The sequence below is a fragment of the Clinocottus analis genome, unplaced genomic scaffold, assembly GCF_023055335.1.
Source record: "Clinocottus analis isolate CAN_PGR_092001 unplaced genomic scaffold, fCliAna1.0.p SCAF_14, whole genome shotgun sequence".
Classification (NCBI taxonomy): Eukaryota; Metazoa; Chordata; class Actinopteri; order Perciformes; family Cottidae; genus Clinocottus; species Clinocottus analis.
In genome coordinates this window covers 4,639,351-4,665,842 of record NW_027175865.1, presented here as the reverse complement: position 1 = coordinate 4,665,842, position 26,492 = coordinate 4,639,351, and the positions used below count along the sequence as shown (strand labels likewise).

Here is a 26,492-nt window from a genome sequence, read left to right as displayed (position 1 = left end):
CCAAAGAAGATGATCTCAATGCAACAGAGACGTTCGAAGACACGCTTAAATGATCCGACAGCACAGATGAGGGTCTGCAGTGAGTTTCAAATGAGCTGCATCAGCTCAGGGCATCTGCTTTTATGTCGGGTCAGAGGCTTGGATCGGTCCCTCGATACCAAAAAATACATACATTTTTTCACTTGTCAACCGCGAGTATATTCTCTAAAATACAGAGGTTTGTTTGACAAGAATAAAGTAAATTCAAACAAAGAGAAGAAAGATATGATCATTTATAGCCTCAGTCATGGCTTTGTATGCGTTTGTGTACATAGTAATGGGTTTTTGTGTGTTTAAACCTATGTGAACTTCTGAACAACATCACATTCATTTTAAAAAAGCTTGGAGAACAAAGCTTTCAAAAGCCTAAACAAATATTAGGATTCTTTTTTAAAGCAATAAGGAGACTCTCCTTTCAACTCCATGGTATTGTAAACAGGTGGAACCGGCGTTCAGGCTGGTTTGTTTGGCCCGATTGGTAATGTCGTGCACTGGAAGGCAATCTGTTGGCGAGCCGCGGCCTCCGAGTCGACCCTTTGTGTGACAAGTGATTTCCATCATGGCGCTGTGTGCTGGTGGATTGATGCTGTAAGAGATTCCTGAGCAGTTGTGGACAATGTTAGTTGAGGAGAGATCTGAATAAGGGAACTGCTGTGTTGCTGTACAGCCACAAGTGAGAGACTAACTTGAAGATTTATCTATTTTCTTTTGGTTTTAATTGAATTATTAATTACTATCTGGGTAGTTGTGCGCCAATACTCTGACTGTGAGAGTAAGCGCCCAATATTCTCTTCTTATTCTTGGCAAGAAAACTAACACGTTCATTAACTGGTTCAACCATGTTCATTGAGTTGGCATGTCCCATCAGATAAATCATTGAGGAGGTTTTGTTCCAAAAAAAACACAGAAAACAGAAATAGGAATAATTTATTGTTGTAATAATCAGCGTTTGGATTGAGTTGCACATATTTGTGCAACTCCAGTGGTCTTAAAAGATTCTAAAACTGATCTTTACATTAATGGCATATTATAATGTAGAAGAATTAGAACATAGAAAATCTATTCAGTCATGATACAGAAAGTGCTGCCACCAATTGCTCGCAGAGTAAATGCAATACTGTTGGAAGAAAAACTTATTTACTCTTAATCAGTTACTGTTTCACTGATATAGTCAGACTCCTCATTGAAGTGTGTTTGTTTAATCTTACATGCATACCTGCCATGTCTCCTGACAGCCATGAGACAGGAGAATCTCTTTGTCTCTGTCTGAAAGAACCTGCAATTCCTTTGTTATCATGCCACGCCGAGGCCAATCCAAAGACGTCATGAGGGGGATGAAGCCATGAAGACGTCATGTGCCTCTGCGTATTAATAACCATAAGCAATTTAAAAAGGTACTGCCTCGCTCATTCGTCACGTTGTGTTTCTGACTCCTTCAAAGAATAAATGTACTTGATTTAATGATTTTACTTGAGGTGTCAAGTGAATTTTTACTAATGCGGTGAAGAGTCATATCATGCAGCCAGTATCCCTCCATCATATATCATAGGGACACCACTTATTGTCAGCACAATCAAGAAACTAAAGAACAAAAATGGATTGATTTTTTGCACGAAAGTGTGCAGCAACCTGCTCTCCTCCACTTGTACTCTTCTTTAAAGGCCCCACTGGCTAAAAACTGCCACCAGAGCAGAGCCCAGAGCGGCGGTGAGAGGCAGCTGGATGGAGGCGGCTCCGTTGCACAGGCTGCTGCTGCAGCAGGTCCTGGTGACGGTGTAGTTAACACTCAGGATGCTTCCATGACTGGTTTCACAGCCCGATTGTTCGATGCAGCCTTTTTCATGGATATCCATCATGTCGGCATCAAACTCTGGAGGAGGCAAAGATGAGACAAATGTTGGATTTATTTGGATTTTGTTACATACATTGCATACATTACATAACTAAATATATTATTTGTATGCATGAAATGCATCCGTGATTTAGTTATTCGTATATGAAATGTCATACAAGTGGCCATGTATGTTGGGGTGATTTCCTAATAGAAACTTTTAGACCTCTTTTTTTATTTTTTAGATATTTTTGATCAATCAATATAGCTCCATTAATGACTTTACGACTTTAATTGTGTTAATTGTGTTAATGTTATTTCTTTGTGTCTTTCCTTGTGTTATGGGAAATTGGTTTCGTGACCCCAATATTTATAAAATAACTGAAAGATTATGATAAATAATTCTACAACATTTTCAAGTCTTGTCATTTATAATATTTTGGTAATACATGATAGTTCATGGTTATGGACAGTATCTTAACATTTGATAATCTTGACAAGATGTGCAAATTGTCAGCGTTTGTTTTTAAATTACATTTAGACAAAAGCATGTGACGAAGTATTAAAAGCATGTTGGGAATTTCAAACCCTCACTGATAGCAAAGATCATCTAAATTACGTCAGGCATAGCGACTTCTTTTTGGAAGTGTAACACACACCACACGTTTATTCACCCAGAAGGCCGATTCAGAAAGGCAAATATTGTGAACAGAATCAGAAACAAAGTTTTAATGCATTTTTATTCCGTGTTTTTATGAGGCTGTGGTTGTGAAGGAACCTCAGATTTGTATCAGCGGGGGATGGGCTATTACTGAGTGACGCCATGGTCTTGCAATCGTGCAAAAGGGATTAATGAGTCATTCAGCTGGTCATCTTACTGGCAACTGCGCTGTAGCATCTGTCCTGAGCGTCGGTGCAATTTACAGAAGCCTTACGGCAGCAGTAGCCGAGGACCCCCACATCACAGGTGTAACAGGAGAGGGGCTCAACTGTGGAGACAAATAGCAAACAGGGAAGTGTCAAGAAGAATGTTCCAGAGTATCCACTTTTTGTCACGTACTGAAGGAAAACAAAGTTAAATCAATAGCCACACATATTTGACCCCATTCAGCAACACCTTTATCAGACTGCTGGGATCACAAAGTACATATTGAGTTGGTTTCACAACCTCTCAAGGTGAACGCTTGTGTTATCTTAAGTGGAATTGAATCCAGGACACATGCGTGTGACTTTGAAGTGTGAGATTTCGGCCTCCACCTGGAAACATTAGAGGTGTAAAAATCCTGCAAAACTAAAACTTCAGGCTACTGGCAGAAATATAGTAGGTATGTCAAAATCAAGGCAAACAAGTAAAATTTCCATTTCAAAAGCATTATGTCATACAACGTGTATTTGCTTTGTTATTTGGGTGAAGTGACATTTTAAATGCAGGGCAGTTGTGATTGTTTAAGGTCAGGTATGACTTACAACTATTAGCCTGCACTGTGTTAAAAGTTAACCTCAAATAACATCACAAAGGAACTACACTGACCTTGAATGAATAATTTAATGTTCAGAAATAGGTACAGTAATAATATGCATGATACATTTTAGTTTGTGAACGTGTGGGAAAAAGTTGCAGTTTTTAAAATGTATAAATGCAATTAGAAAGTAAAAGTTACACAATGTTTTTTGTAAATTTCTCATGCAGAGTTTTATCACAGGTTCACAAGAAATAAGAAACAAGCACATGCTTTGAGATTGTTAACAGCAGCTCCACATGTTATTGATGTTACACTTGTTTCATCCTCCCAAATACCATAAAGATAAAACTCCTACCTGTTACAAACAGAGAAACCAGTGCTGCACAGCTCCATAGAAATGTGTTCATCGTGATGTTCTCCTATACAGGTTAAAAAAATACCACCAAGGAGCTTTGGTCGTTCTCTAAATCTTAAGATGTTTGTTTCAGAAGCTGTGGGATTTAGTTTTGAGGAACAATGGCTCACAGTCAAGATCTTTATACATGGGAGAGGGGGTTATATCAGTAATACGCATCGACAGTGATAACAAAGTTTGTTGGAGGTAACCCAATCCTGTAACACAGGTTAGGTACAGTGCAGTGATTCATTGTAGAACAGTGGTTCCAACCCTTACTCTTAATCCGCACCACCCGACATTTAAATGGATTTCAAACGGGACATTTTGAATAAATTGTACAAAACAATATGTATCTTCACAATATGTTTTCCATACAATTGAATCATCATCAATGTTTAGGTTTGTATTCATACTAACAGAAGCAGGACATTTCAACCATTTAGCCCTGACGTTAGCTACTTTTTTATGCTGCCTTTGCTTGGGGGGAAAGGCACCCGTAGTGCTTGGTTAGCGTTATCAATGAGTTCCCATCGTATCATGACAGGCTGAGACAGGCACGTGGTAAAAACTTACAAATGTATATAATAAACAGTCATGGTTTTAAGCTAGTTGCTTCATTTCTAAATACTGAAAATGTCCATAACGTTGTGGTAACATGTTTTTGACCCCTGTGCTGTGAATGCTTACTGTCTATTCAATTTAAAACTACATTGAACTGGTGGAAGATAACTGGTCAGCATCCTGGTTCCCTTATCTTAAATTCAATGGTTTTTTAAGGGGGACACAAGTTGAAGAGTTAAACTGATTATACTTTTTTTTTAAGGTACAAGAACCATACCGTATGTAATTAATTGAACAGGATCCAAAATAAACGTTTCTCTCACTGTTTACTACCGTGCATATCCCACACACTAGGGACTTTGCCTTTCTATAACTAATGAATGGATGATGGTAAAATAATTGCAAGCAGAAGCAACAGGTCGTTTTAAAAGAGTTTGTTTATTTTCACATCAATCTGTTGTTCAGTAAGACACAAAGTAGTTCATAAGGAAAAATGCAAAAGGATTAAAAGAAATAAAGCAAAATAACAGCCTGGAAGATTTAAGAGCTCAATGTTTCCCTGAAACATCCCATTGATCAACTTCCATAATGTAGACTGTAATTTTAGGCTTTGTCGTTATAAAAACTAACCCCTGACATGACAAGACCTGAGTTATGAAAAATTAAGAGTGTCACAAGGACACTTGGATAGTCATACTTATAAACTTGCTGTTGGTCTTGTAGACCTCACCTGGATAATTTATGATAGTAAAAAGGAACTTCAGGAGCAGCCCTTTTGTCATCCAGCTTTAGACGTGTCACTGAATGCTTCCCAGCATGGAGGCCAGGACGGCCACACCGAGGGCGGCGGTGAAGGTCATCTTGGTGGACGGGGCGCCGCTGACCTGGGCGGGGTTGCAGTTGTCTGTGCTGCAACATTCGACTTTGGTTGTGTAAGCTGCTCCCGCCAGGGTGCCGTTGATGGTGGTGTTGCAGTCGGTATTCAACCGGCAACCCTGGGTGTTGAAGCCCATAAGGGTCAAATCTGTGAAAGCTGACGAGAAAAGGTTGTGTTGTGATTAATAACAGTTACAGAGATGGAGAGGGTTCATTTAATCAAATACAGTTTTCATGCACTGGTACAGAGTTTATTTTGAGACTGCATATACTTTTCACTCGGCCAAAAAGAAATATAGTAAACGTTTACTGCGCCACATTTACTGCTTTAATTTGGTGTCTATACCGTTTAAATACACTTTCTTGATTTACATTAAACACGATGAGGTAATTGGTTCGATCCTTAATTCAATTGACCTAAAACCAAAATCTCCAAAACTAAAATTGTTTGTTTTTTTGCCTGACAATGAAACTTTAATGCGTATATCACTACTTACAGCATGCAGAACTTGTTTAGGAGTACTTCAATTAATAAAATAGCTTCTATACAACATCTTGTAAACAATATTTATTTGGTTTGGCAACTGGGAAAACTGGTGTTTGCTTGTTGATATATTTCCATCTGGTCGTCACAGTATTTGTGAGCAATGTTAATTTAATCATTCCTATGTTATGTAATATTTAAAGGAAAGGGTGTGAGCTTTTAGGAAATTAGAAGGTGACTTACATCTTTGAGCAGTGAAGCAGGAGGAGTTAGCGATTGAGCAATTCACTTCATTGCTGCTCAGGCAGAAGCCCGCCAGACCGTATTCGCATTCGTTGCAGGTCAGGGAATCCGCTGAAACACACAAATAAAAGCACAACAATTAAAAAAACAATAAAACACTTTTAAATGAGCTCAAAAGAGGTTCAGTTAAGCTAATAAACTTATAAAATGTGTGTAGACATTTCTAAAACTTCACCCATAATATGCTTTACTCTCACGACAGAAATGGTTTTCACAAGTCTGTATTAATGTTTATCTTCTTCTTTACCAAACACTGCTGGACTACAGGTATCGGCAGTGACGTGTCCCTCTAAATAAGTAAAACGCTAACAAGCTTTAGCATAGCGAGCGATGTTTTGGGGAATGTGTGGTCAACCACACCGTGCACTGTGGCGCAAGAAGAAGTCGTCAAACCGCTCCATGAGATGAATAGTCAAACTCTGACACTCCAGGAACCCATCAAGGTGATGTCAACGATACCCATTTGAAGAATATCAGGTGTGAAAGGATGCTAATCAGTGGAGCGCTTTAACGGTTCCAGAAGGTTTTCATCTAATTTGGCGGGAAAAAGGATGAAAGCGCTATGACATAGTCTCTTCAAAATTGCGAAAGTTTGCGGTTTATTTATTGTTTTTTGTGAGAAACACTTTTTAGTTGTTAATGTCATGTCTTCATTGTTTTCAGAAGCACAAACTAAATTTGATTCAGAATCCTGACACATGAACCTAAAAGCTATCCGTGTGGCTTAATACCTGGGGTGAGTGGGATTTGTATCAAATTCTTTTTAATATATTTTGGATTAACTGACCCCTTGAACGTCTGTCTGAGAATTTCAAAATTGGCTCCTTCAGATACACGTTGGCAAAGCACCATCAGTTTGTGGATATATTTGTTCAAGAAGAATGTGAATATAATGAATCTAATCATTTTCACCTCAGCAGATAACTGCACATGGATTGGTTCTGGCAAACTAAATTAATCTGAATTATGCATAGTAAACTGAATTTTCCTGTCAATTTGTCAAAAAAAAAAACAGTTCTAAAAAGCTCATAACTAAATGGAGACTTAAAAAAAATAGTCTTAAGGTTATAGATCAGTCTTTGCTGCTAACATCTTTCTTTACAGTAATACTTTTGTAATAATTGATTTGTAATCTTACCCAGCATTAAAGATGCAACAACTGCAATGAGCACAATTATGATCTTTGCCATCTTGATGTGTTGGTGTTGGTCCTTGGTTTCGGCAAAAGGAAATCCTTCAGTTCAGCTGATCGGATGCTGCTTGTGGTAAAAATCTGACAAGACTCTGACCACGCCAGATATTTATACAGTGAAAGACAGGTGGAGGGAGGGTACAAGAGTGGGTTTTTTCAAGTCCTTTGTCTTCACCTTTACCTCGGGGGCAGACTCACTCAGAGTGGAGGAATATGCCCGATGACACATGCCGCGATTTAATGAATACCATGAGCTGAACAAACTTGTTGTTCAAGGTATGGGGGAAAGTGTCGGAAACCAAAGACTAAATCACAAGCTGTCATTTATACATTATAGTGATTGTCGTTGTAATTCCTTGATTAGTTTAAAAAAAAGTGAATATACTTATATTTATATTTTACTTGAACAGTGAAAAATCCAAACAGTCAGTTTACGTCACATACACAGAAGAGCATCCAATGTTCCCTTTGATAAAGTGAAAACGAAGAATATCAGGCATTTTAGTTAAAAGACAAATACTGAAATGATTGGTTTCCGACAATCAATCAATTGCTTTTAAGACACAGTCGTTGTTGCAAGGGGAACAGTGAAAGATGAAAACAGGATTTTTTTTTAATGGAGCATGTCTACTGAAGAGAATATATGAAAACGACTCAGTTTGTGTCATAAAATTGTAGATGGTTCATAATTAAGCTGTTTTTTCTCATGAGTCTCCCAACTTTAAAATCATTAAAGCCTCCAGATCACAAAGGCCAGACTACACTTGACTGATGAAACATTTCAGTTTGAAAGGCCATTTATATAAACAAACAACATAATTATTTACTGACGATTTAGGATTGAAAAGCTCTTTATTTGCAAGCAGCTATTGCAGATTTCCACAGACTCACTAAAATATGTCTCGTGTGACAAACATAAAGAACAGGACAATCGAGTCAATCAAGCCAGACTTGACACCGAAACCTGAAGAACTAGTCAATCTTGCAGGATGGGAACGAGCCGACCGACAGAGAAAGAAGAAACCAAATCACTGAGAGAAGACAAAATGCAAGAAAGTCATGTTTTTCCCCAATAAGAATATTTATTGCAATCTTCAAATTGTCGACACAACAAATTTTGCCAAATCATTCAGAGGCGTTACTTTTTTGGGACAATAACGCCCCAGGTGTCCATTTCAAGAATTTAACGTTAATGATTTGTGGTGGATGGAGGATATCTAAAGATCAGACCTGATGAAGTTCACATTGCTGCAATTTCAAAATCCAATATCCACAAACATGAGTTAAATTAAGTCCTCCCCATATATACACATTCAAAACTAGTAAGATGAACAAAAGATTTTATCCCACAGTCTATGAGTAACCTGCAGTGTGGATTTGACATGAATATCACAAATAAAACTCAAACTGAATTGGTGGAGCCATTTGTCAAAATAAAACCAGCAAGAAGAGAGATGTTTTCTGGAAATTCTTTTATTTGTATTTCTTTAGTGTGCATACAAACTTTAAAATGTTAACATATTAACATACATCAGTGATTCCCAAAGTGTGGGCCGCGGCCCTCTGGTGGGCCGCGATGGTACTGCAGGTGGGCCGCGAGAGGTCATTTACAATAAATAAATAAAACGTTTTTAATTTTGAAAAAAAAAATGGGGCTTTTACTTTGAAGGCGATGTATTAAGGTTATCGCGTGTACTTCCGCAGCCTCACTGGACGATTTGCTGACGTGAAAGCACGTATTGTCATGTAGTTTCTGTTCTCAGCTGCCGCAGGTCGCAGAGTCGCTCCCCTCACAAAGCTTCACAGGCGCTCAGTCTACCTTCCCGGCAGGCTTGCGCGGCAAGCTCATCGTTGGATTGAACATGAATCGCGCATGCGCAAATCCGCCGCTGATGCCTGTCAGCAGAGAAGCAGTGGTTTGTCCCTAACAGGGACACTTATTACTGAAAAGTACCAGTAAAAGAAAAAAGAAAACTGATTTATAAACTATGTATGCAGGGCTCTTAAGTGTCACTCATTGAGCGTGACAGTCACTCATTTCAGTCTTAAATCACGCCCTTCCGCCACACATCGTATTCCTCACGCTGAAAAAGGGTTGCAAATTTCTGTATTTTACTTAAAACGATTGATAATTGATAACCCTAATGTTTTAAATGGATTTTAAACTCAAGAATGCCGAGGCCCAATTTAAAATCTGAAAATCTTCTGGGGCCCACCCAAACCGCGCCCTATTTGACATTGTTTTGTTTGGCGGTGCCTTTTGTTGAATAACGACAGGCGGACAAGAACAGCCGTTTCGAGGGACAGCCTTATTGTTTTATTAATCTGTTTGTTCAAATTGTTTGTGCCTTATCAATTAATGTTTCACATAACTAACGCTAGAATTGTTCAAATAATACTTAAACTGAGAAAAAGATGTGCGTTTGGTATCTTATCAATTATCAATCGTTTTAAGTAAAATACAGAAATTTGCAACCCTAATGTTTTGACCAGTTCTTAAGACAGGAAAGAGCGAGACTACTATCCAACTTTAAGTTTGTTTTTTTTAAATATTTATTTGGGGATGGGAGAACAGCTTCAGGAGCTGACAAGGACAAAATAAAAAACAAAACACCTTTTGATGAAAATGCCATCAAACTCCTTACTTCCCTGCTCAATATCTACAAGTGTCTGCTCTGAACTTGTTGTGGAAGTCACAAAAACGTGTGAACATAAACTCCATAGTGTCTGGGTTCATAGTAGTATCCGTAGTCCCACAACAGCCTGAATGAAGCCGTTATCAGCACTCCTTCCGGGTGACCGGCAGCAGTTTGATTCGCTGATTGGCTGATGCAACTATTCCCTCCCTCCGTCGTCATGGGGACGCACCATGACGACGACAAATACGCGCCGCCGGACGGCTTCAGTCCCGCCTGTCATTACATCTTACCCGGATACAAAAGATATATTTTTCTGATTGGCTGTAGCCCATTTCTTTCTTTGATTGGCTGATGAGTGGCTCCTCACGGGAGGGGGAGCGGCTCGTGGTGAGGGCAGCGCGACTAAGTCATGTTTGCGCCCTGCGGCACATTAAATAGCCTGGAGTTTTTTTTTCAGCGTGAGGAATACGATGTGTGGCGGAAGGGCGTGATTTAAGACTGAAATGAGTGACTGTCACGCTCAATGAGTGACACTTAAGAGCCCTGCATACATAGTTTATAAATCAGTTTTCTTTTTTCTTTTACTGGTACTTTTCAGTAATAAGGGTCCCTGTTAGGGACAAACCACTGCTTCTCTGCTGACAGGCATCAGCGGCGGATTTGCGCATGCGCGATTCATGTTCAATCCAACGCTGAGCTTGCCGCGCGAGCCTGCCGGGAAGGTAGACTGAGCGCCTGTGAAGCTTTGTGAGGGGAGCGACTCTGCGACCTGCGGCAGATGAGAACAGAAACTACATGACAATACGTGCTTTCACGTCAGCAAATCGTCCAGTGAGGCTGCGGAAGTACACGCGATAACCTTAATAGATCGCCTTCAAAGTAAAAGCCCCATTTTTTTTTTCAAAATTAAAAACGTTTTATTTATTTATTGTAAATGACCTCTCGCGGCCCACCTGCAGTACCTTCGCGGCCCACCAGAGGGCCGCGGCCCACACTTTGGGAATCACTGCTGTACAGCCACAAGTGAGACGCTAACTTGAAGATTTATCTATTTTCTGGGAGAGGGGGTTATATCAGTAATACGCATCGACAGTGATAACAAAGTTTGTAGGAGGTAACCCAATCCTGTAACACAGGTTAGGTACAGTGCAGTGATTCATTGTAGAACAGTGGTTTCAACCCTTACTCTTAATCCGCACCACCCGACATTTAAATGGATTTCAAACGGGACATTTTGAATAAATTGTACAAAACAATATGTATCTTCACAATATGTTTTCCATACAATTGAATCATCATCAATGTTTAGGTTTGTATTCATACTAACAGAAGCAGGACATTTCAACCATTTAGCCCTGACGTTAGCTACTTTTTTATGCTGCCTTTGCTTGGGGGGAAAGGCACCCGTAGCGCTTGGTTAGCGTTATCAATGAGTTCCCCTCGTATCATGACAGGCTGAGACAGGCACGTGGTAAAAACTTACAAATGTATATAATAAACAGTCATGGTTTTAAGCTAGTTGCTTCATTTCTAAATACTGAAAATGTCCATAACGTTGTGGTAACATGTTTTTGACCCCTGTGCTGTGAATGCTTACTGTCTATTCAATTTAAAACTCTATTGAACTGGTGGAAGATAACTGGTCAGCATCCTGGTTCCCTTAGCTTAAATTCAATGGTTTTTTAAGGGGGACACAAGTTGAAGAGACAAACTGATTATACTTTTTTTTTTAAGGTACAAGAACCATACCGTATGTAATTAATTGAACAGGATCCAAAATAAACGTTTCTCTCACTGTTTACTACCGTGCATATCCCACACACTAGGGACTTTGCCTTTCTATACCTAATGAATGGATGATGGTAAAATAATTGCAAGCAGAAGCAACAGGTCGTTTTAAAAGAGTTTGTTTATTTTCACATCAATCTGTTGTTCAGTAAGACACAAAGTAGTTCATAAGGAAAAATGCAAAAGGATTAAAAAAATAAAGCAATATAACAGCCTGGAAGATTTAAGAGCTCAATGTTTCCCTGAAACATCCCATTGATCAACTTCCATAATGTAGACTGTAATTTTAGGCTTTGTCGTTATAAAAACTAACCCCTGACATGACAAGACCTGAGTTATGAAAAATTAAGAGTGTCACAAGGACACTTAGATAGTCATACTTATAAACTTGCTGTTGGTCTTGTAGACCTCACCTGGATAATTTATGATAGTAAAAAGGAACTTCAGGAGCAGCCCTTTTGTCATCCAGCTTTAGACGTGTCACTGAATGCTTCCCAGCATGGAGGCCAGGACGGCCACACCGAGGGCGGCGGTGAAGGTCATCTTGGTGGACGGGGCGCCGCTGACCTGGACGGGGTTGCAGTTGTCTGTGCTGCAACAGTCGACTTTGGTTGTGTAAGCTGCTCCCGCCAGGGTGCCGTTGGTGGTGGTGTTGCAGCCGGTATTCATCCGGCAACCCTGGGTGTTGAAGCCCACAAGGGTGAATCTTGTGAAAGCTGACGAGAAAAGGTTGTGTTGTGATTAATAAGAGTTACAGAGATGGAGAGGGTTCATTTAATCAAATACAGTTTTCATGCACTGGTACAGAGTTTATTTTGAGACTGCATATACTTTTCACTCGGCCAAAAAGAAATATAGTAAACGTTTACTGCGCCACATTTACTGCTTTAATTTGGTGTCTATACCGTTTAAATACACTTTCTTGATTTACATTAAACACGATGAGGTAATTGGTTCGATCCTTAATTCAATTGACCTAAAACCAAAATCTCCAAAACTAAAGTTGTTTGTTTTTTTGCCTGACAATGAAACTTTAATGCGTATATCACTACTTACAGCATGCAGAACTTGTTTAGGAGTACTTCAATTAATAAAATAGCTTCTATACAACATCTTGTAAACAATATTTATTTGGTTTGGCAACTGGGAAAACTGGTGTTTGCTTGTTGATATATTTCCATCTGGTCGTCACAGTATTTGTGAGCAATGTTAATTTAATCATTCCTATGTTATGTAATATTTGAAGGAAAGGGTGTGAGCTTTTAGGAAATTAGAAGGTGACTTACATGTTTGAGCAGTGAAGCAGGAGGAGTTAGCGGTTGAGCAATTCACTTCATTGCTGCTCAGGCAGAAGCCCGCCAGACCGTATTCGCATTCGTTGCAGGTCAGGGAATCCGCTGAAACACACAAATAAAAGCACAACAATTAAAAAAACAATAAAACACTTTTAAATTAGCTCAAAAGAGGTTCAGTTAAGCTAATAAACGTATAAAATGTGTGTAGACATTTCTAAAACTTCACCCATAATATGCTTTACTCTCACGACAGAAATGGTTTTCACAAGTCTGTATTAATGTTTATCTTCTTCTTTACCAAACACTGCTGGACTACAGGTATCGGCAGTGACGCGTCCCTCCAAATAAGTAAAACGCTAACAAGCTTTAGCATAGCGAGCGATGTTTTGGGGAATGTGTGGTCAACCACACCCTGCACTGTGGCGCAAGAAGAAGTCGTCAAACCGCTCCATGAGATGAATAGTCAAACTCTGACACTCCAGGAACCCATCAAGGTGATGTCAACGATACCCATTTGAAGAATATCAGGTGTGAAAGGATGCTAATCAGTGGAGCGCTTTAACGGTTCCAGAAGGTTTTCATCTAATTTGGCGGGAAAAAGGATAAAAGCGCTATGACATAGTCTCTTCAAAATTGCGAAAGTTTGTGGTTTATTTATTGTTTTTTGTGAGAAACACTGTTTAGTTGTTAATGTCATGTCTTCATTGTTTTCAGAAGCACAAACTAAATTTGATTCAGAATCCTGACACATGAACCTAAAAGCTATCCGTGTGGCTTGATACCTGGGGTGAGTGGGATTTGTATCAAATTCTTTTTAATATATTTTGGATTAACTGACCCCTTGAACGTCTGTCTGAGAATTTAAAAATTGGCTCCTTCAGATACACGTTGGCAAAGCACCATCAGTTTGTGGATATATTTGTTCAAGAAGAATGTGAATATAATGAATCTAATCATTTTCACCTCAGCAGATAACTGCACATGGATTGGTTCTGGCAAACTAAATTAATCTGAATTATGCATAGTAAACTGAATTTACCTGTCAATTTGTCAAAAAAAAAACAGTTCTAAAAAGCTCATAACTAAATAAAGACTTAAAAAAATAGTCTTAAGGTTATAGATCAGTCTTTGCTGCTAACATCTTTCTTTACAGTAATACTTTTGTAAAAATTGATTTGTAATCTTACCCAGCATTAAAGATGCAACAACTGCAATGAGCACAATTATGATCTTTGCCATCTTGATGTGTTGGTGTTGGTCCTTGGTTTCGGCAAAAGGAAATCCTTCAGTTCAGCTGATCGGATGCTGCTTGTGGTAAAAATCTGACAAGACTCTGACCACGCCAGATATTTATACAGTGAAAGACAGGTGGAGGGAGGGGACAAGAGAGGGTTTTTCCAAGTCCTTTGTCTTCACCTTTACCTCGGGGGCAGACTCACTCAGAGTGGAGGAATGTGCCCGATGACGCATGCAGTGATCTAATGAATACCATGAGCTGAACAAACTGGTTGTTCAAGGTATGGGGGAAAGTGTCGGAAACCAAAGATTGAATCACAAGCTGTCATTTATACATTATAGTGATTGTCGTTGTAATTCCTTGATTAGTTTAAAAAAAAAGTGAATATACTTATATTTATATTTTACTTGAACAGTGAAAAATCCAAACAGTCAGTTTACGTCATATACACAGAAGAGCATCCAATGTTCCCTTTGATTAAGTGAAAACGAAGAATATCAGGCATTTTAGTTAAGACAAATACTGAAATGATTGGTTTTCGACAATCAATCAATTGCTTTTAAGACAGTCGTTGTTGCAAGGGGAACAGTGAAAGATGAAAACAGGATTTTTTTTTTAATGGAGCATGTCTACTGAAGAGAATATATGAAAACGACTCAGTTTGTGTCATAAAATTGTAGATGGTTCATAATTAAGCTGTTTTTTCTCATGAGTCTCCCAACTTTAAAATCATTAAAGCCTCCAGATCACAAAGGCCAGACTACACTTGACTGATGAAACATTTCAGTTTGAAAGGCCATTTATATAAACAACATATTTACTGACGATTTAGGATTGAAAAGCTCTTTATTTGCAAGCAGCTATTGCTTGAGCTGCAGATTTCCACAGACTCACTAAAATATGTCTCGTGTGACAAACATAAGAACATGACAATCGAGTCAGTCATGCCAGACTTAACACCGTCTCCGCTGCTCAGCACCGAAACCTGAAGAACTAGTCAATCTTGCAGGATGGGAACGAGCCGACCGACAGAGAAAGAAGAAACCAAATCACTGAGAGAAGACAAAATGCAAGAAAGTCATGTTTTTCCCCAATAAGAATATTTATTGCAATCTTCAAATTGTCGACACAACAAATTTTGCCAAATCATTCAGAGGCGTTACTTTTTTGGGACAATAACGCCCCAGGTGTCCATTTCAAGAATTTAACGTTAATGATTTGTGGTGCATGGAGGATATCTAAAGATCAGACCTGATGAAGTTCAAATTGCTGCAATTTCAAAATCCAATATCCACAAACATGAGTTAAATCAAGTCCTCCCCATATATACACATTCAAAACTAGTAAGATGAACAAAAGATTTTATCCCACAGTCTATGAGTAACCTGCAGTGTGGATTTGACATGATTATCACAAATAAAACTCAAACTGAATTGGTGGAGCCATTTGTCAAAATAAAACCAGCAAGAAGAGAGATGTTCACAGACGTGAGCTCATTTACATTATTTTAGCGACACATTAATAAAGCCAACACGTATCAAGTGAAATGAATAGAAATAGAAATGTTCATGGGAGCTTTGAGATCCATTTGAATATATAATTACTCTAAAAAAGGACCATACAGTGGATCAGAAGCAATAAATTAGCTCCTTGCATCAACTTCGATGAGAATGACAATACCAATTCCTTGTGTGTATGATAAACATGAAGCTACAGTCAGTAGATGGTTAGCTTAGCATGAAGAGCCATGCTCCGTCCACGGTTTCAAATAAAATCACTCACCACCTCTAAAGCTCACGAGTTAAGGTACTTGTTGTTTTGCCACTTAAAGATTAAACTAATGAGATGAACCATGTTAATTAGTGAGCTTTAGTGGCGCTAAAGGCACTTTGGTTTTTAACCCTTGGACTGCACCATGCCAGCCGTTAGCTCATTAGCTAAAGGCTGTAGCGTAATGCTTTTTAGACTGAAATGAGAATATCGATCTTCTAATCCAACTCTTGTCACAAAAAAAAAGCACATTTCCCAAAATGTTGGCCAATTCCTTTAAGTTGCAATGGCACTACATAACCTACAAAACCAATCACAGTGAAATGTCTAACATGCGATTCTTTCATCTAAACATTTTACTCCTCATTCAAGTTAATTGTAGGCTACTTTAAAGTCAACTCACATGCTAGGAGAAGTTTACTGATTAATCCAAGAATACAAAAAAAAGGGAGAAATTTCATTTGAACCCACATTAACATGTGTGTGAAGTACAATACACTACAAGAACAGCAAACACAAGACCCATTTGGAGAAAAAAAATGCATGTCTGAGGAGATAATTCATTCTTTATAGTGCTGATGAGTGTGTGCAACATGTATTGTGTGTGAGAGTGAGAGTGAGTGTAATTTGTGTCATCCGCTGGGTTTTTGTTCAAACCAGGATGTTGGCCATGAACAGAGCAGTGACGGTGGCGAGGGCCAGGCTCAGCCCGGAGGTCCCGGGCGCGGCGTTGCACAGGTTGGTGTTGCAGCACGTCTTGGTCATGGTGTAGATGGTGGTGTTGGAGCTGCTGGCGGGGAAATTTGCATCCTCTGTTTTGTTGCACATGGCCACTGCTAGACAGCCCTTCATCTTGATGTCCACAAAGCCGGCTGTGTAGTGAGAGGAAAAAAAAAACAAAAAAAAACACTGGATCACGATCTATCCTTCGTTCTGTCGACATGAAATTACTACCCATGTGCCTACTGAACACAACTCTTTAATAAATGGACCACAAATAAAGTTACAATTTTTCCTTTTCTTTTTAAAAAAAAAAAAGGGGAACGAAAACAAATCTGCAATTTCCCAAAAAGCATTGACGTTTCCAATGTGGATTTGTTGTGGATTACTTTTCAGATACACATTTGGTGCTTTCGTGAGTATTTACAGCAAGAGGGTGGACCTAAAATGAACGACAATGTGTGCGTTTGTGGGCTCATTGATACGATTCCAATACTTTATTCAACAACAAAGGAGTCTCTGGTGCAGAGGAATACACTCCATCAGGATCAACACATTGTTGGTTTTAATATTTCCTCAGAGTTTGACAAGAAAAAGATGGAATATCACGACTTGACATTTTCATTAAAGCAAAGAGGAGAAGACGGTATAGCAAACAATTCTGTAGTTGGCTTCGAGTAACAACCTTACTTGAAGCCAACTGTTTCCGCCTCTTTGCCAACTATTTTTCATGCAACAGGAAAAGATAACGCCCGATGTTGCATGTGCAACTGCTGATTGACTGGCAGCTCACCGTCACACATCCACTTGGTAATTAGTAGCAAAGTTATTCCCCGTTGCATACGCATTCTGAGAATTCAGCGGATGTAGTTTCATGCGAGTGCCAGGAACGACACTCCTTTGCGAGAATGTCGTCTGGTGAGATTGAGACTTGAGCTCTTTACCTGCTTTTCCGACGCCACTGTAGCAATGCTCTCCGGCGTCACACGTGGTTTTAGTCGTTATGCACAAGTCCCCAAAGCCGATGGTGCATTTGTAGCACTGCAGACTTTGAACTGGTATCCACAGATGGTTGATGGGGAGGGAGATGGAGGAAGGAGGAAAGAAAAGAAACAGAATTAGCATGATGAGGTTTGTAACAGGCTATAATTCAGAGGTTGAACTGGTGAGTGATAAATTCTTCTTCGGTCAACATCTTCTCATGTTTATCTGAAATAAACTTTGCTTTGAGTTTCAGTGTTTACGAACCATTTAGAAGATGCCGTTAAGCAGTTTAACGAGGTCTCGCATGGTTGACCATGAGATAGTGGTGGCAAGCCAGTGATAATAGACAAGACAAATGGTTGACCTTTGACCTGCAGCACGAAAGGAGGGTTTTTTTTGGTCAAGGTCATACCAGCGCTTTGTATCACCAGATTAAAAAACACACACACACACACACTTTGCCTGAAGCCGTTTAACTTAATGTTACTTAGTTATGTACTTTGCAATTCTACAACTGCCATTTCTACTTTTCATAACACTATTCTCCTTTTTCCCCACTGATCTGTTGAGCCACTGATTAATTCAACTAAACACTCCTAGTGACAACGTGGGGATGAAAATGCCAATTCGCAATTTTTCAACCTCATCTGTATCCAAATCACAGGTCTGAGTTTCTTGTATAGATTAAAAGAGCAAATAAAACCAGAGCCCTCACCAGCAACAGACTGCTGAACAGACCCTATCAAATAAACCCATTAGTTTATATGTCAGGTTAGTGATCTATAAAATAATAAAAAAATAAAACGCATAAAAAAAAAGTATTAGTTGACTTGTAATGTGGAGTTTCCAGCATCAGTGAAAACTGTTTCATTATTATTTTGCAGCTACAAGAAATCAATGTACTTTTCTATCTGGGCAAACAATTGAAGTGTAACAGACATCGACTTATTCATTACAGTCCAAGTCAAGTTTCTGCTTGCCTCGTTAATGTTTTATTAACTTTAGAGGTAGGTGTAATCTTATAACTTGTGACTCAAGAAAAACAACCAACAATTGAAACTATTTTGGAATGACACTATACAAGTTCTGTCCACAAGATGGATCTCTCAACTGTTCACACTTTGTTTTCTTTCATCAACAACACATGCACAAACGCACAATAAAAATAAATAAACCCAACAATCTAGTGCTACTTTGGACTCAATTGTGGTCAAAAGTATTGAGGCCACGCTGCTTGTTTTTACCAGAAATTCAGGGTCAAACAAAGAGACGCCATTAAGTTTGAGGCCATGGGAAATGCAGAATCCAGTGTTATAAAAACATTGGCCTGACGCCAGCTGATTGAAAAAAAAAAAAAAAGAAGTGTATTCAATTACATAGAAAAACTTAATATGAACAATGAAACTTAGTCTGTCACTAAGTTTGATGAAGTAATACAGGCTACGTACCCGCTATTATAATAAGTGGATTGAACCACATTATGAAACACAATTCAGCCGCTCTGACAGTTTTCTATCGGACACGTTTCACAGACGTTCATGCCACTTCAGGCAATTTAGAAAATGAAAACTATCCTTTGAGTTTTCTTTGTACAGAGAAGTACTTATATGTGCATATCACTTCAGTCCATACTTATTTTATAGATTGAAGGCAACCAACTCAACGGCTGCAATACCGAGCCTTAAAGAAAAGCAGCCATTGTGAAACTGACTCATTACTGAGAGGTGATACTCAACAATTAGAATAAACCAAGGTAGCTTAGTGGAAACCAGTCAATCCAGTTCAATGTCAGTGCCGCATGACTGTAGTCTGTGGAAAGCACACACCGACGTGATTATACAAAAAAAGATGCGTGTCTGGAAAGTTTTCTTTTTGCATGATCAATATTTATTTAGTTTAAGTTCATAAAGCCCGACTAATTACCAGCCGAAAAGCCGGTATGGTTTTTATTTTTACTGACATCTCTATGCGAGAGTGTGTGCGTCATTATGGAAAAATGTGTCCTGGAGACACAGAAGCAGTTTAGGATACTTTGCCAAGTTATCTTTTATTTGTCGGTCTGTCCACAAGCGCGAAAGAAAAAAAGTCACAAAACTTTATCGCTGTGAAGTGGAGATCAAAACGAAGGCCGAGCTCGACGATGGGTGTGGTCCGAGCAAGGATGCCGGACGTAAAAGGGATCGTGGGAAGGCCACTGTGATGATTACAAAAAGGGAATCCGCACGCTAAAGTTAAAGTCACGAGTAAATTGTGAAGCTCAATTTTGTAAAATTGAACCAGTTCCTTCTCACAGGTGCTACATCTAGATGGGGAGCGTTTTGAGGGCCTCTCAACTTGGCGACACGCCGCTCGCAGCTGATTGATAGTGATGACAGCGAAAGTGCTGACTGTTAACCTGACGGGGAAACTGGAAGATGGGCTCTACACTTCTCATCAGCCGTACTGACTGTAAGCGAACCAGTGGGGCACGCTCGCACGCACTGCTGAGTGACATGCATGACATGTAACGGCGAAGTAACAAAGCTCACAAACCACAGTGCACACACACACACACTAAGGAAGATTGACGGCTCTGGTAGACATTTCTCCGCTATGCCGTCAGCAAATTGTTGTTTGCTGCTGTAGTAAAGCTCTGAATACCGTATATTGCAGCGGAGAGCAGAATAGCTGTCAAACTAATGTAGTATTTTTGGTTTTAAGGTTGCTGAGGGAAGGATATAAACACATTATAGTCATAACTTTTTGATTTTTCTCTGATGTTTTTATTGTGAAAGCCAGTATAGGATAACCACAGTGGTTCCTAAACTCCCCCTCCCAGCTCACACTGTCACACTGTAATGAGGTCATGAGCAAATAAAGGCTCAGGCTTCGCAATCTTACAAACAATGCATTGTTTTTCAAAAAAGGGTCATGACCTCAATTTAAAGTATTTTTTCTGTGTAATGTAGAACAATTTGGCAAAACTGTGCTCTCTTAATTACTTTGCCAATCATTTTCTCAGTCAATGAATCATGTTTTGTATAAAATGTCAATTAGGGCTGGGCAATAATTCAATATGATAGTTGATTATATTTTAATGGAATTATATCATTAAAATCATATTGAGATCATGATAAACACCAACATTGTCTAAATAGATAAGCACATTGATCAAATCTTTCCGAAAGTGTTACAGCAAATACATACAGCGATTCTGCTGTTACTTAAAATCAGACTTAATTTGATTTCTCTGCACGCATGTAAAAAAGTGCCCGTTTAGCTGGAAATATAATCTCATTTGAAACAGTTATTTTATCTTGCTCTAAGGCATTAAGAGAAAATACTTTATTTGTAAAGTATCTAATTGACACAGGAGTATATAAAAAAATTATTCCTTGACCCATGGTTATTTAATTTATTAAAATCAGCAGAACACATGTTATATCTCGGGCGAGATATAAACCAATCAGGGATAAAAGATTAATTGGGCTAATTAAAATAGCTTTTTGTTGTAGTTTTCAATATACTGCAATAAAAAAAGATGGTTAGGTTTAATGGGACTCAATCATTAAGGAATTCAAAAAGTTGTTAATATTTTTTGTCCCAAACCATGACAATTATGTATTGCCTCACTGGAATTTGTTTAAGAGTAAGCCTTTTTTTTGTTAATCACCCAGGACTAAATAATTAGGTCTGACTTTGATATGCGTTTGAACATGATGAATAATCTCACAGGCCAGATGCCGTCCATATTAGCAAACCTGTACTCAAATGAAAGTGTCACACTACATTCACAACAAGTGACAAGCAACACAATAACTCAAGTAGAGGGTGGAATGATTTCTTATTCAACTCGAGCACATGAGAGAAACGTTGACTGCTGCATCACTGAGACACATCTGATCTCACACACAGGAACAAATCACATGCGCCAATATCTTTGGTTCTCCTTTGTCACTTTTTCCTGTGTGAACAGTCGTAAAAATGGTAGAGAAACGACCAAAACTCATTTAAAGTCCACTACGCACAGAAGGGTTATGAATTAAGAAGTGTTGTAGACAAAAATAAGTGTCAGAGCTGCATAAAAACTATGATCCTGTGGATCAGCCTGATTGCAATGACAATCTGTATAAGATATGTCCTGTTTTTTCAAACACAGAGGACATAAACAAACATGGCCACGCCTTTATACACGAACAACCGCGCACATCCTGGCCCCTCGGTTTCGGTTACACCCAAATGTACCGTAAGATAATCCTCATAACACGTCTACTCTTACTGCTCCTACTCTATTCTCACACATACAAACAAGTCAATTGTATCATGTTTATGATAAACTGATTTCTTGTCTAATAGATTGTTGAAAAAAAAAATAATATATCAGCACACTTTTATTCTTGAAAAAAAAAAAATCCCAGAAAATGTAAATGTCATGCGACTACGGTGTTGCCACACCAGGCAACACTTCAGCACTTTGCAATGCAGACCGACCGGACTGATTGAGCCATCTGAGGCTTAAGCACCAGCGTCTGGGGCCGTCAACTTTAATGAGGTCGAATTAAAGCCCAGTGTTTGTTCACTGAAGTGTCTCCACACACAATTAGTTGCGTCCTCACCCCTCCTGCGATTGTGATTGCAACAGATCGTCGACAGCGACTCTGGGTATCAGACGCGGTGAAATGGTCTTTGTGTAACATGCAACAAAAACAAAAAAAGCGGGCGCAGTCAATCATGTTTGACAACGAGGCACAGCAGGCGGAGATTTGGCACGATGCAGAAGGTTTCTCGTTCTTCATGCCGGAGATTAAGTTGTGGCATGGCAGAAAAAGAAAGAACGCTTACTGGCACCTCATATGAAACACATTCACGTAGTTTCCCCATCACACCCGCCATCGATGACCTTAAAACAGTTGCACAAGTGAGTGCACGCCTGAGCAAGACGCATCCATAGGAATCCTAAACCATGCGCTCACAGTAACCTGCAAGGCCTTTACATCAAGTCACAGTTGCAAAGCAACATTGTAGAAATCTGCGTTCAACATTGTATTTGTGTACAGAACGCTCCTTTGATGAGTGGTATTACCTATATGTAATATTAGAAGTGTTTTGTATTTGTAATAGTTACTGTGACCATGTTAAAAAACATTTTAAAAAGACAGAACATGACAACTAGATTTCCAAATAGTCAGAAAAGGTTCTTATACCAATGTGTTTAATAATGGTCTAAGGGAATACATTGATCGGTTTTGCTGTGTGTCTTTATACCAGACATGCTACGAGTACATGTTTACATGTAAAGATTTACAGCCTGAAATATTAAGAAATACTCGGATTTGTAAAGAATTGATAATCAAGAGATGGTTCAGAACCATTATTTTAATTTATGACAGTATTCAAGTTACAAGAGCCCTGTATTCAGTGACCCTTTATGATAATTCTATATTACAGAGAGTAATTCTGCCTAGATCAAATGTCTCCGTCTTTCAGTAGCTCTGGGGTGTGGCACATTGTATGATCCCTCAATGTGCAGCGACAGCCCTGCACTGCCCTCTGCTGCTCACTAAAACTACTGATCAACCCTTCAGGTTCCACAACAACACGTTGAGGAACACAGAACAAAAAGAGAAAAGTAACTAATGAAAGTGGAAGAGTTTAAAAGCTGAAACTCTTGTGAGATCAAATACTAAAGAATAAGGAAATAAAAGTGATCGCAGGGAAATAACCGCTCTGCTGTGTTATCAGCGCCTTGTGATGAGTCAGGAGATAATCTTTTCCACCTGAGGGCAGCCGTGTTGCGAAATATCCCAAAAATAGTTAGTTAAATGCATTACGAGTATTTATTTTAGCGTCAGCAATGAGTCAGAACCTCAAAAGCAGCGTTTGCATGTGACAACAGACGCAGCTGAGCAGTGACTCATCCAGCCTCCCGCCGGCTAAAAAACCCCAGCACATTTAAAAAAAAGAAAATTTAAAAAAAAGGTTCACTTCACTAATAAAATCTCCATTTAAGAAAGATTTGTATTGTTTCTGACTGCGTCAGCTGACTACTGTGAACAGAAAGCTAAAATGAGTCACCATCAATTGAGCTGAATATGCAAACAAGTTTATGAAACGTAATGAGGGTAAATATGTAACGACTGCCTTGAAAGCGAAATGATTATCCTAACACCACCTCACAAAAGATGAAAGGCAAATACACTCAGGCAGGTCTGCTGTGTTGAGTAAATATAACCTTAAAGCTCACAATGCCAACATTGAATGATGGGATTAGACTGACTGGAGTATTCAGAAAGGTTTGTGGTAGGAACATATTTCTTAAACTCTTTTGAATTATTTTTTTACAGATTCATAAAGGTGTTCAATAAAGCAAAAAACTATTTGCTTTTTTTCCACACAAAAAAAAAAAAAGCATAAAAAAGGGATACTACGACTCCTCCCATCCTGACCAAAGTAGGCTACTCACAGGTAACCAAGAAGTGTTTGTCTATTTTTCTGCCAGCTGGTGTTTGGAGAAACCTCCCAGTAACCTGTAACACCAACCAGACCACCATCTGATACCACCACCTACTTCCCCTTAAGGTGCAGGCACCCATACGTTTATCCCTCCTGGTCACTTGTACAGAGACATGTAAAACCTCAGTATGTAATTATCTGCATGTGTGATTCACTCTTCGGTCACAAACAACTATTTAAAGAGGGTTTGAAAACTAAAATTTCAACAACAAAAAGAGTATAAATGATCACCTTACAGAATGTTTTTAAAAGCAGCCAGAATGGGACTATAGGTCCCTCTGGGAAAGGTGTGGTTTGAAACTGGAGACCCAAACAAAAGAGTTTACGGGATCCAGAGGACAGAAATGGACGACAATAGAGTCAAAACACAATGGTGAAAGAACAAATGGTAAAACCAGTCTCTAGAACTTCCATAGAACTGAATTTGAGACTTGGGCAAAGCCTCAACTGTTACCACGTGAAGAATGTCTCATGCAATGGTTGACAAGCTGAGACATGATTCAATCATTTAAAAACTTCTCGGAGGAGAAAAACAGAATCCTTGCATCACAAACAGGATGCCTCACCCCAACCTGTAATAACAGCAGAGTAGACACCTGGGATGGAAGGGAAAGGAAACGTAGGAAAACTCAACAGCTGCTTTGTCTCATCTGTGGGAATCTGACTTCTGTTGAATCTTTAGTGTTATAGAAAAACAGGACATTTAATTTGAGGGCTGAAACTAACCACTTCTTCTAAAAAGTGCCAGACACTAGTGAACAATTCTCAGTCTAAATTACCGGAGACCAAAATGAGCTCCTCAAATTTCTTGTTTAACAGTATTTTTAGCCAACTATTTTAAATGTTTATCCGTTACCCCGAGCTGGCCACTTCAACAACTTACACTATTACAGTTTATTCCCTAGGCTACCTTAAGCCAACAATATGTTTATTCACTCAGCTTTCAACCATTTATCCAATTATTGTGTAACCATTTCAAACAATTCCATCCCATTTCTATCCCAAATCAGTAGGGGCGGCTGACGGCCCTTGCAGATGGCATTGAGAGAAACAAAAACAATGGCTGGTCTGAAACAGACAAACAAGTGGACGTATGTGTTCATTATCCATTTAACTAAAAAACACATTATGTGAAAATAACTAAAAAAAAACATGGGTGGCCATCTGTGACAGAAGGTGCCCACGCCTAGTGGTGCTCCTCCTGCCCCTGAAACGCTAAACTACGTCCCTGCTGGTGCGCCGTGAACGCACCACTCAAACAGCCTCGAGGCAGCAGCGCCTCAACACGGAGCCAAGCAAAAAAAAATAACGACACACCCTCCACGTATTTAGGCCAACAAAACAGATTTAGCAGGATTTAAAAACAAAGGGTGGCATATAGATGTAACAACCTTATCTACAACTTTCATAAAATAAATTATATTTATTTCTAAATAAACGGTCTAGCGGTCACCTCTGTAACACAAAGCTGTTCGGTTTAATAAATTCAATTTCAGAGGGTTCGTTTTAAATAGTGGCACGCTATAACATAGCTGGGGGAAAAAAACGTGCTTTAATTAATTAACAAGTCATATTTCATGTTGGGTATTTTACTCACCGACTGCAAAGCAGAATCCGACTGCGATAAGCTGGAGAATAACTCTGTTCATCTTGGGAAAAGGAGCGGAACGAGGCGACAAACTCGACTTTAAGGAGAGACTGCCTACCTGTGAGGACTCAAACCGTTATAATTTCTGGTCAAACAAACTTTTTTCCGCCATTTATAATCTTCCACCTCCCATCCAAACGTCACCGTTATCCAATCAGAGGAGATCCTCTGGGACATCCACCCAGTTCTGTTCCTTCCAGCTCTCCCACCTGTGTGAATCACGGAGAGGAGGGGGATGGGGATTACATTCCAGCAGGAAGTTAAAAGTGTGGGAAACACACTTTTAACATCGTTGCGTTTATCTATATCATTACAATACATCTATATGGATTTATAGTTTGTTGATGGTGCAAAAGAAGTGACTTAAATGTTAATTCATGACCTTTTAAGCCACTAAACACATTTATTCAAGCTCTGTACTTCATACTTTTCACGTATGCTTTTGTTCAGAGGGAAATAGTGTACTTTTGTTTTTATCTATATATGTATTTTAGAGCTAGTTTAGATTACAATTAAATACAAAATGTAGGATATGCTTCATAAATACATCAAATTGTTACAGACTAAACAGGCGATTCACAACCTGTTTGGATTGTGTGTGAAAAAAAGGTTTGGGTCTAATAATACCTCTGGATTGTTTTACTTAAATTTGAGTTTGTATTATTATGGCAAGTTCACTTCAGTGAAGGATATGTGTTCCACCTCTAGCTGCAACAAGTACATAACTGACCAAATTTCAGATAATTACTGTTTGTCATCCTGGTGCAGTTACT

The 26,492-nt window shown here is 39.0% G+C and overlaps 1 protein-coding gene across 1 annotated transcript; it reads right to left on the bottom strand.

Annotated features, from left to right (window-relative positions):
- Nucleotides 1–16,056: 16,056 nt before the first annotated feature.
- Nucleotides 16,057–25,793, bottom strand: LOC137784848 (sperm acrosome membrane-associated protein 4-like). The gene is made up of 3 exons (XM_068575797.1): nt 25,669–25,793; nt 17,540–17,650; nt 16,057–16,747 (listed from the first exon to the last, which is right to left on the bottom strand). Exons 1-3 carry the CDS (start codon nt 25,718–25,720, stop codon nt 16,527–16,529), a joined length of 384 nt encoding a protein of 127 aa, XP_068431898.1. The 5' UTR covers nt 25,721–25,793; the 3' UTR covers nt 16,057–16,526.
- Between the last annotated feature and the right edge of the window lie 699 nt (nt 25,794–26,492).

What these genes read in the sequence shown, in the direction of transcription:
- LOC137784848 (XM_068575797.1), bottom strand. Translation starts at nt 25,720, where the DNA reads ATGAACAGAGTTATTCTCCAGCTTATCGCAGTCGGATTCTGCTTTGCA. An exon ending in CGGATTCTGCTTTGCAGTCG is followed by an intron (nt 17,651 to 25,668) that starts GTGAGTAAAATA and finishes TGTGGATACCAG; the next exon opens with TTCAAAGTCTGCAGTGCTAC. An exon ending in CAGTGGCGTCGGAAAAGCAG is followed by an intron (nt 16,748 to 17,539) that starts GTAAAGAGCTCA and finishes CTCACTACACAG; the next exon opens with CCGGCTTTGTGGACATCAAG.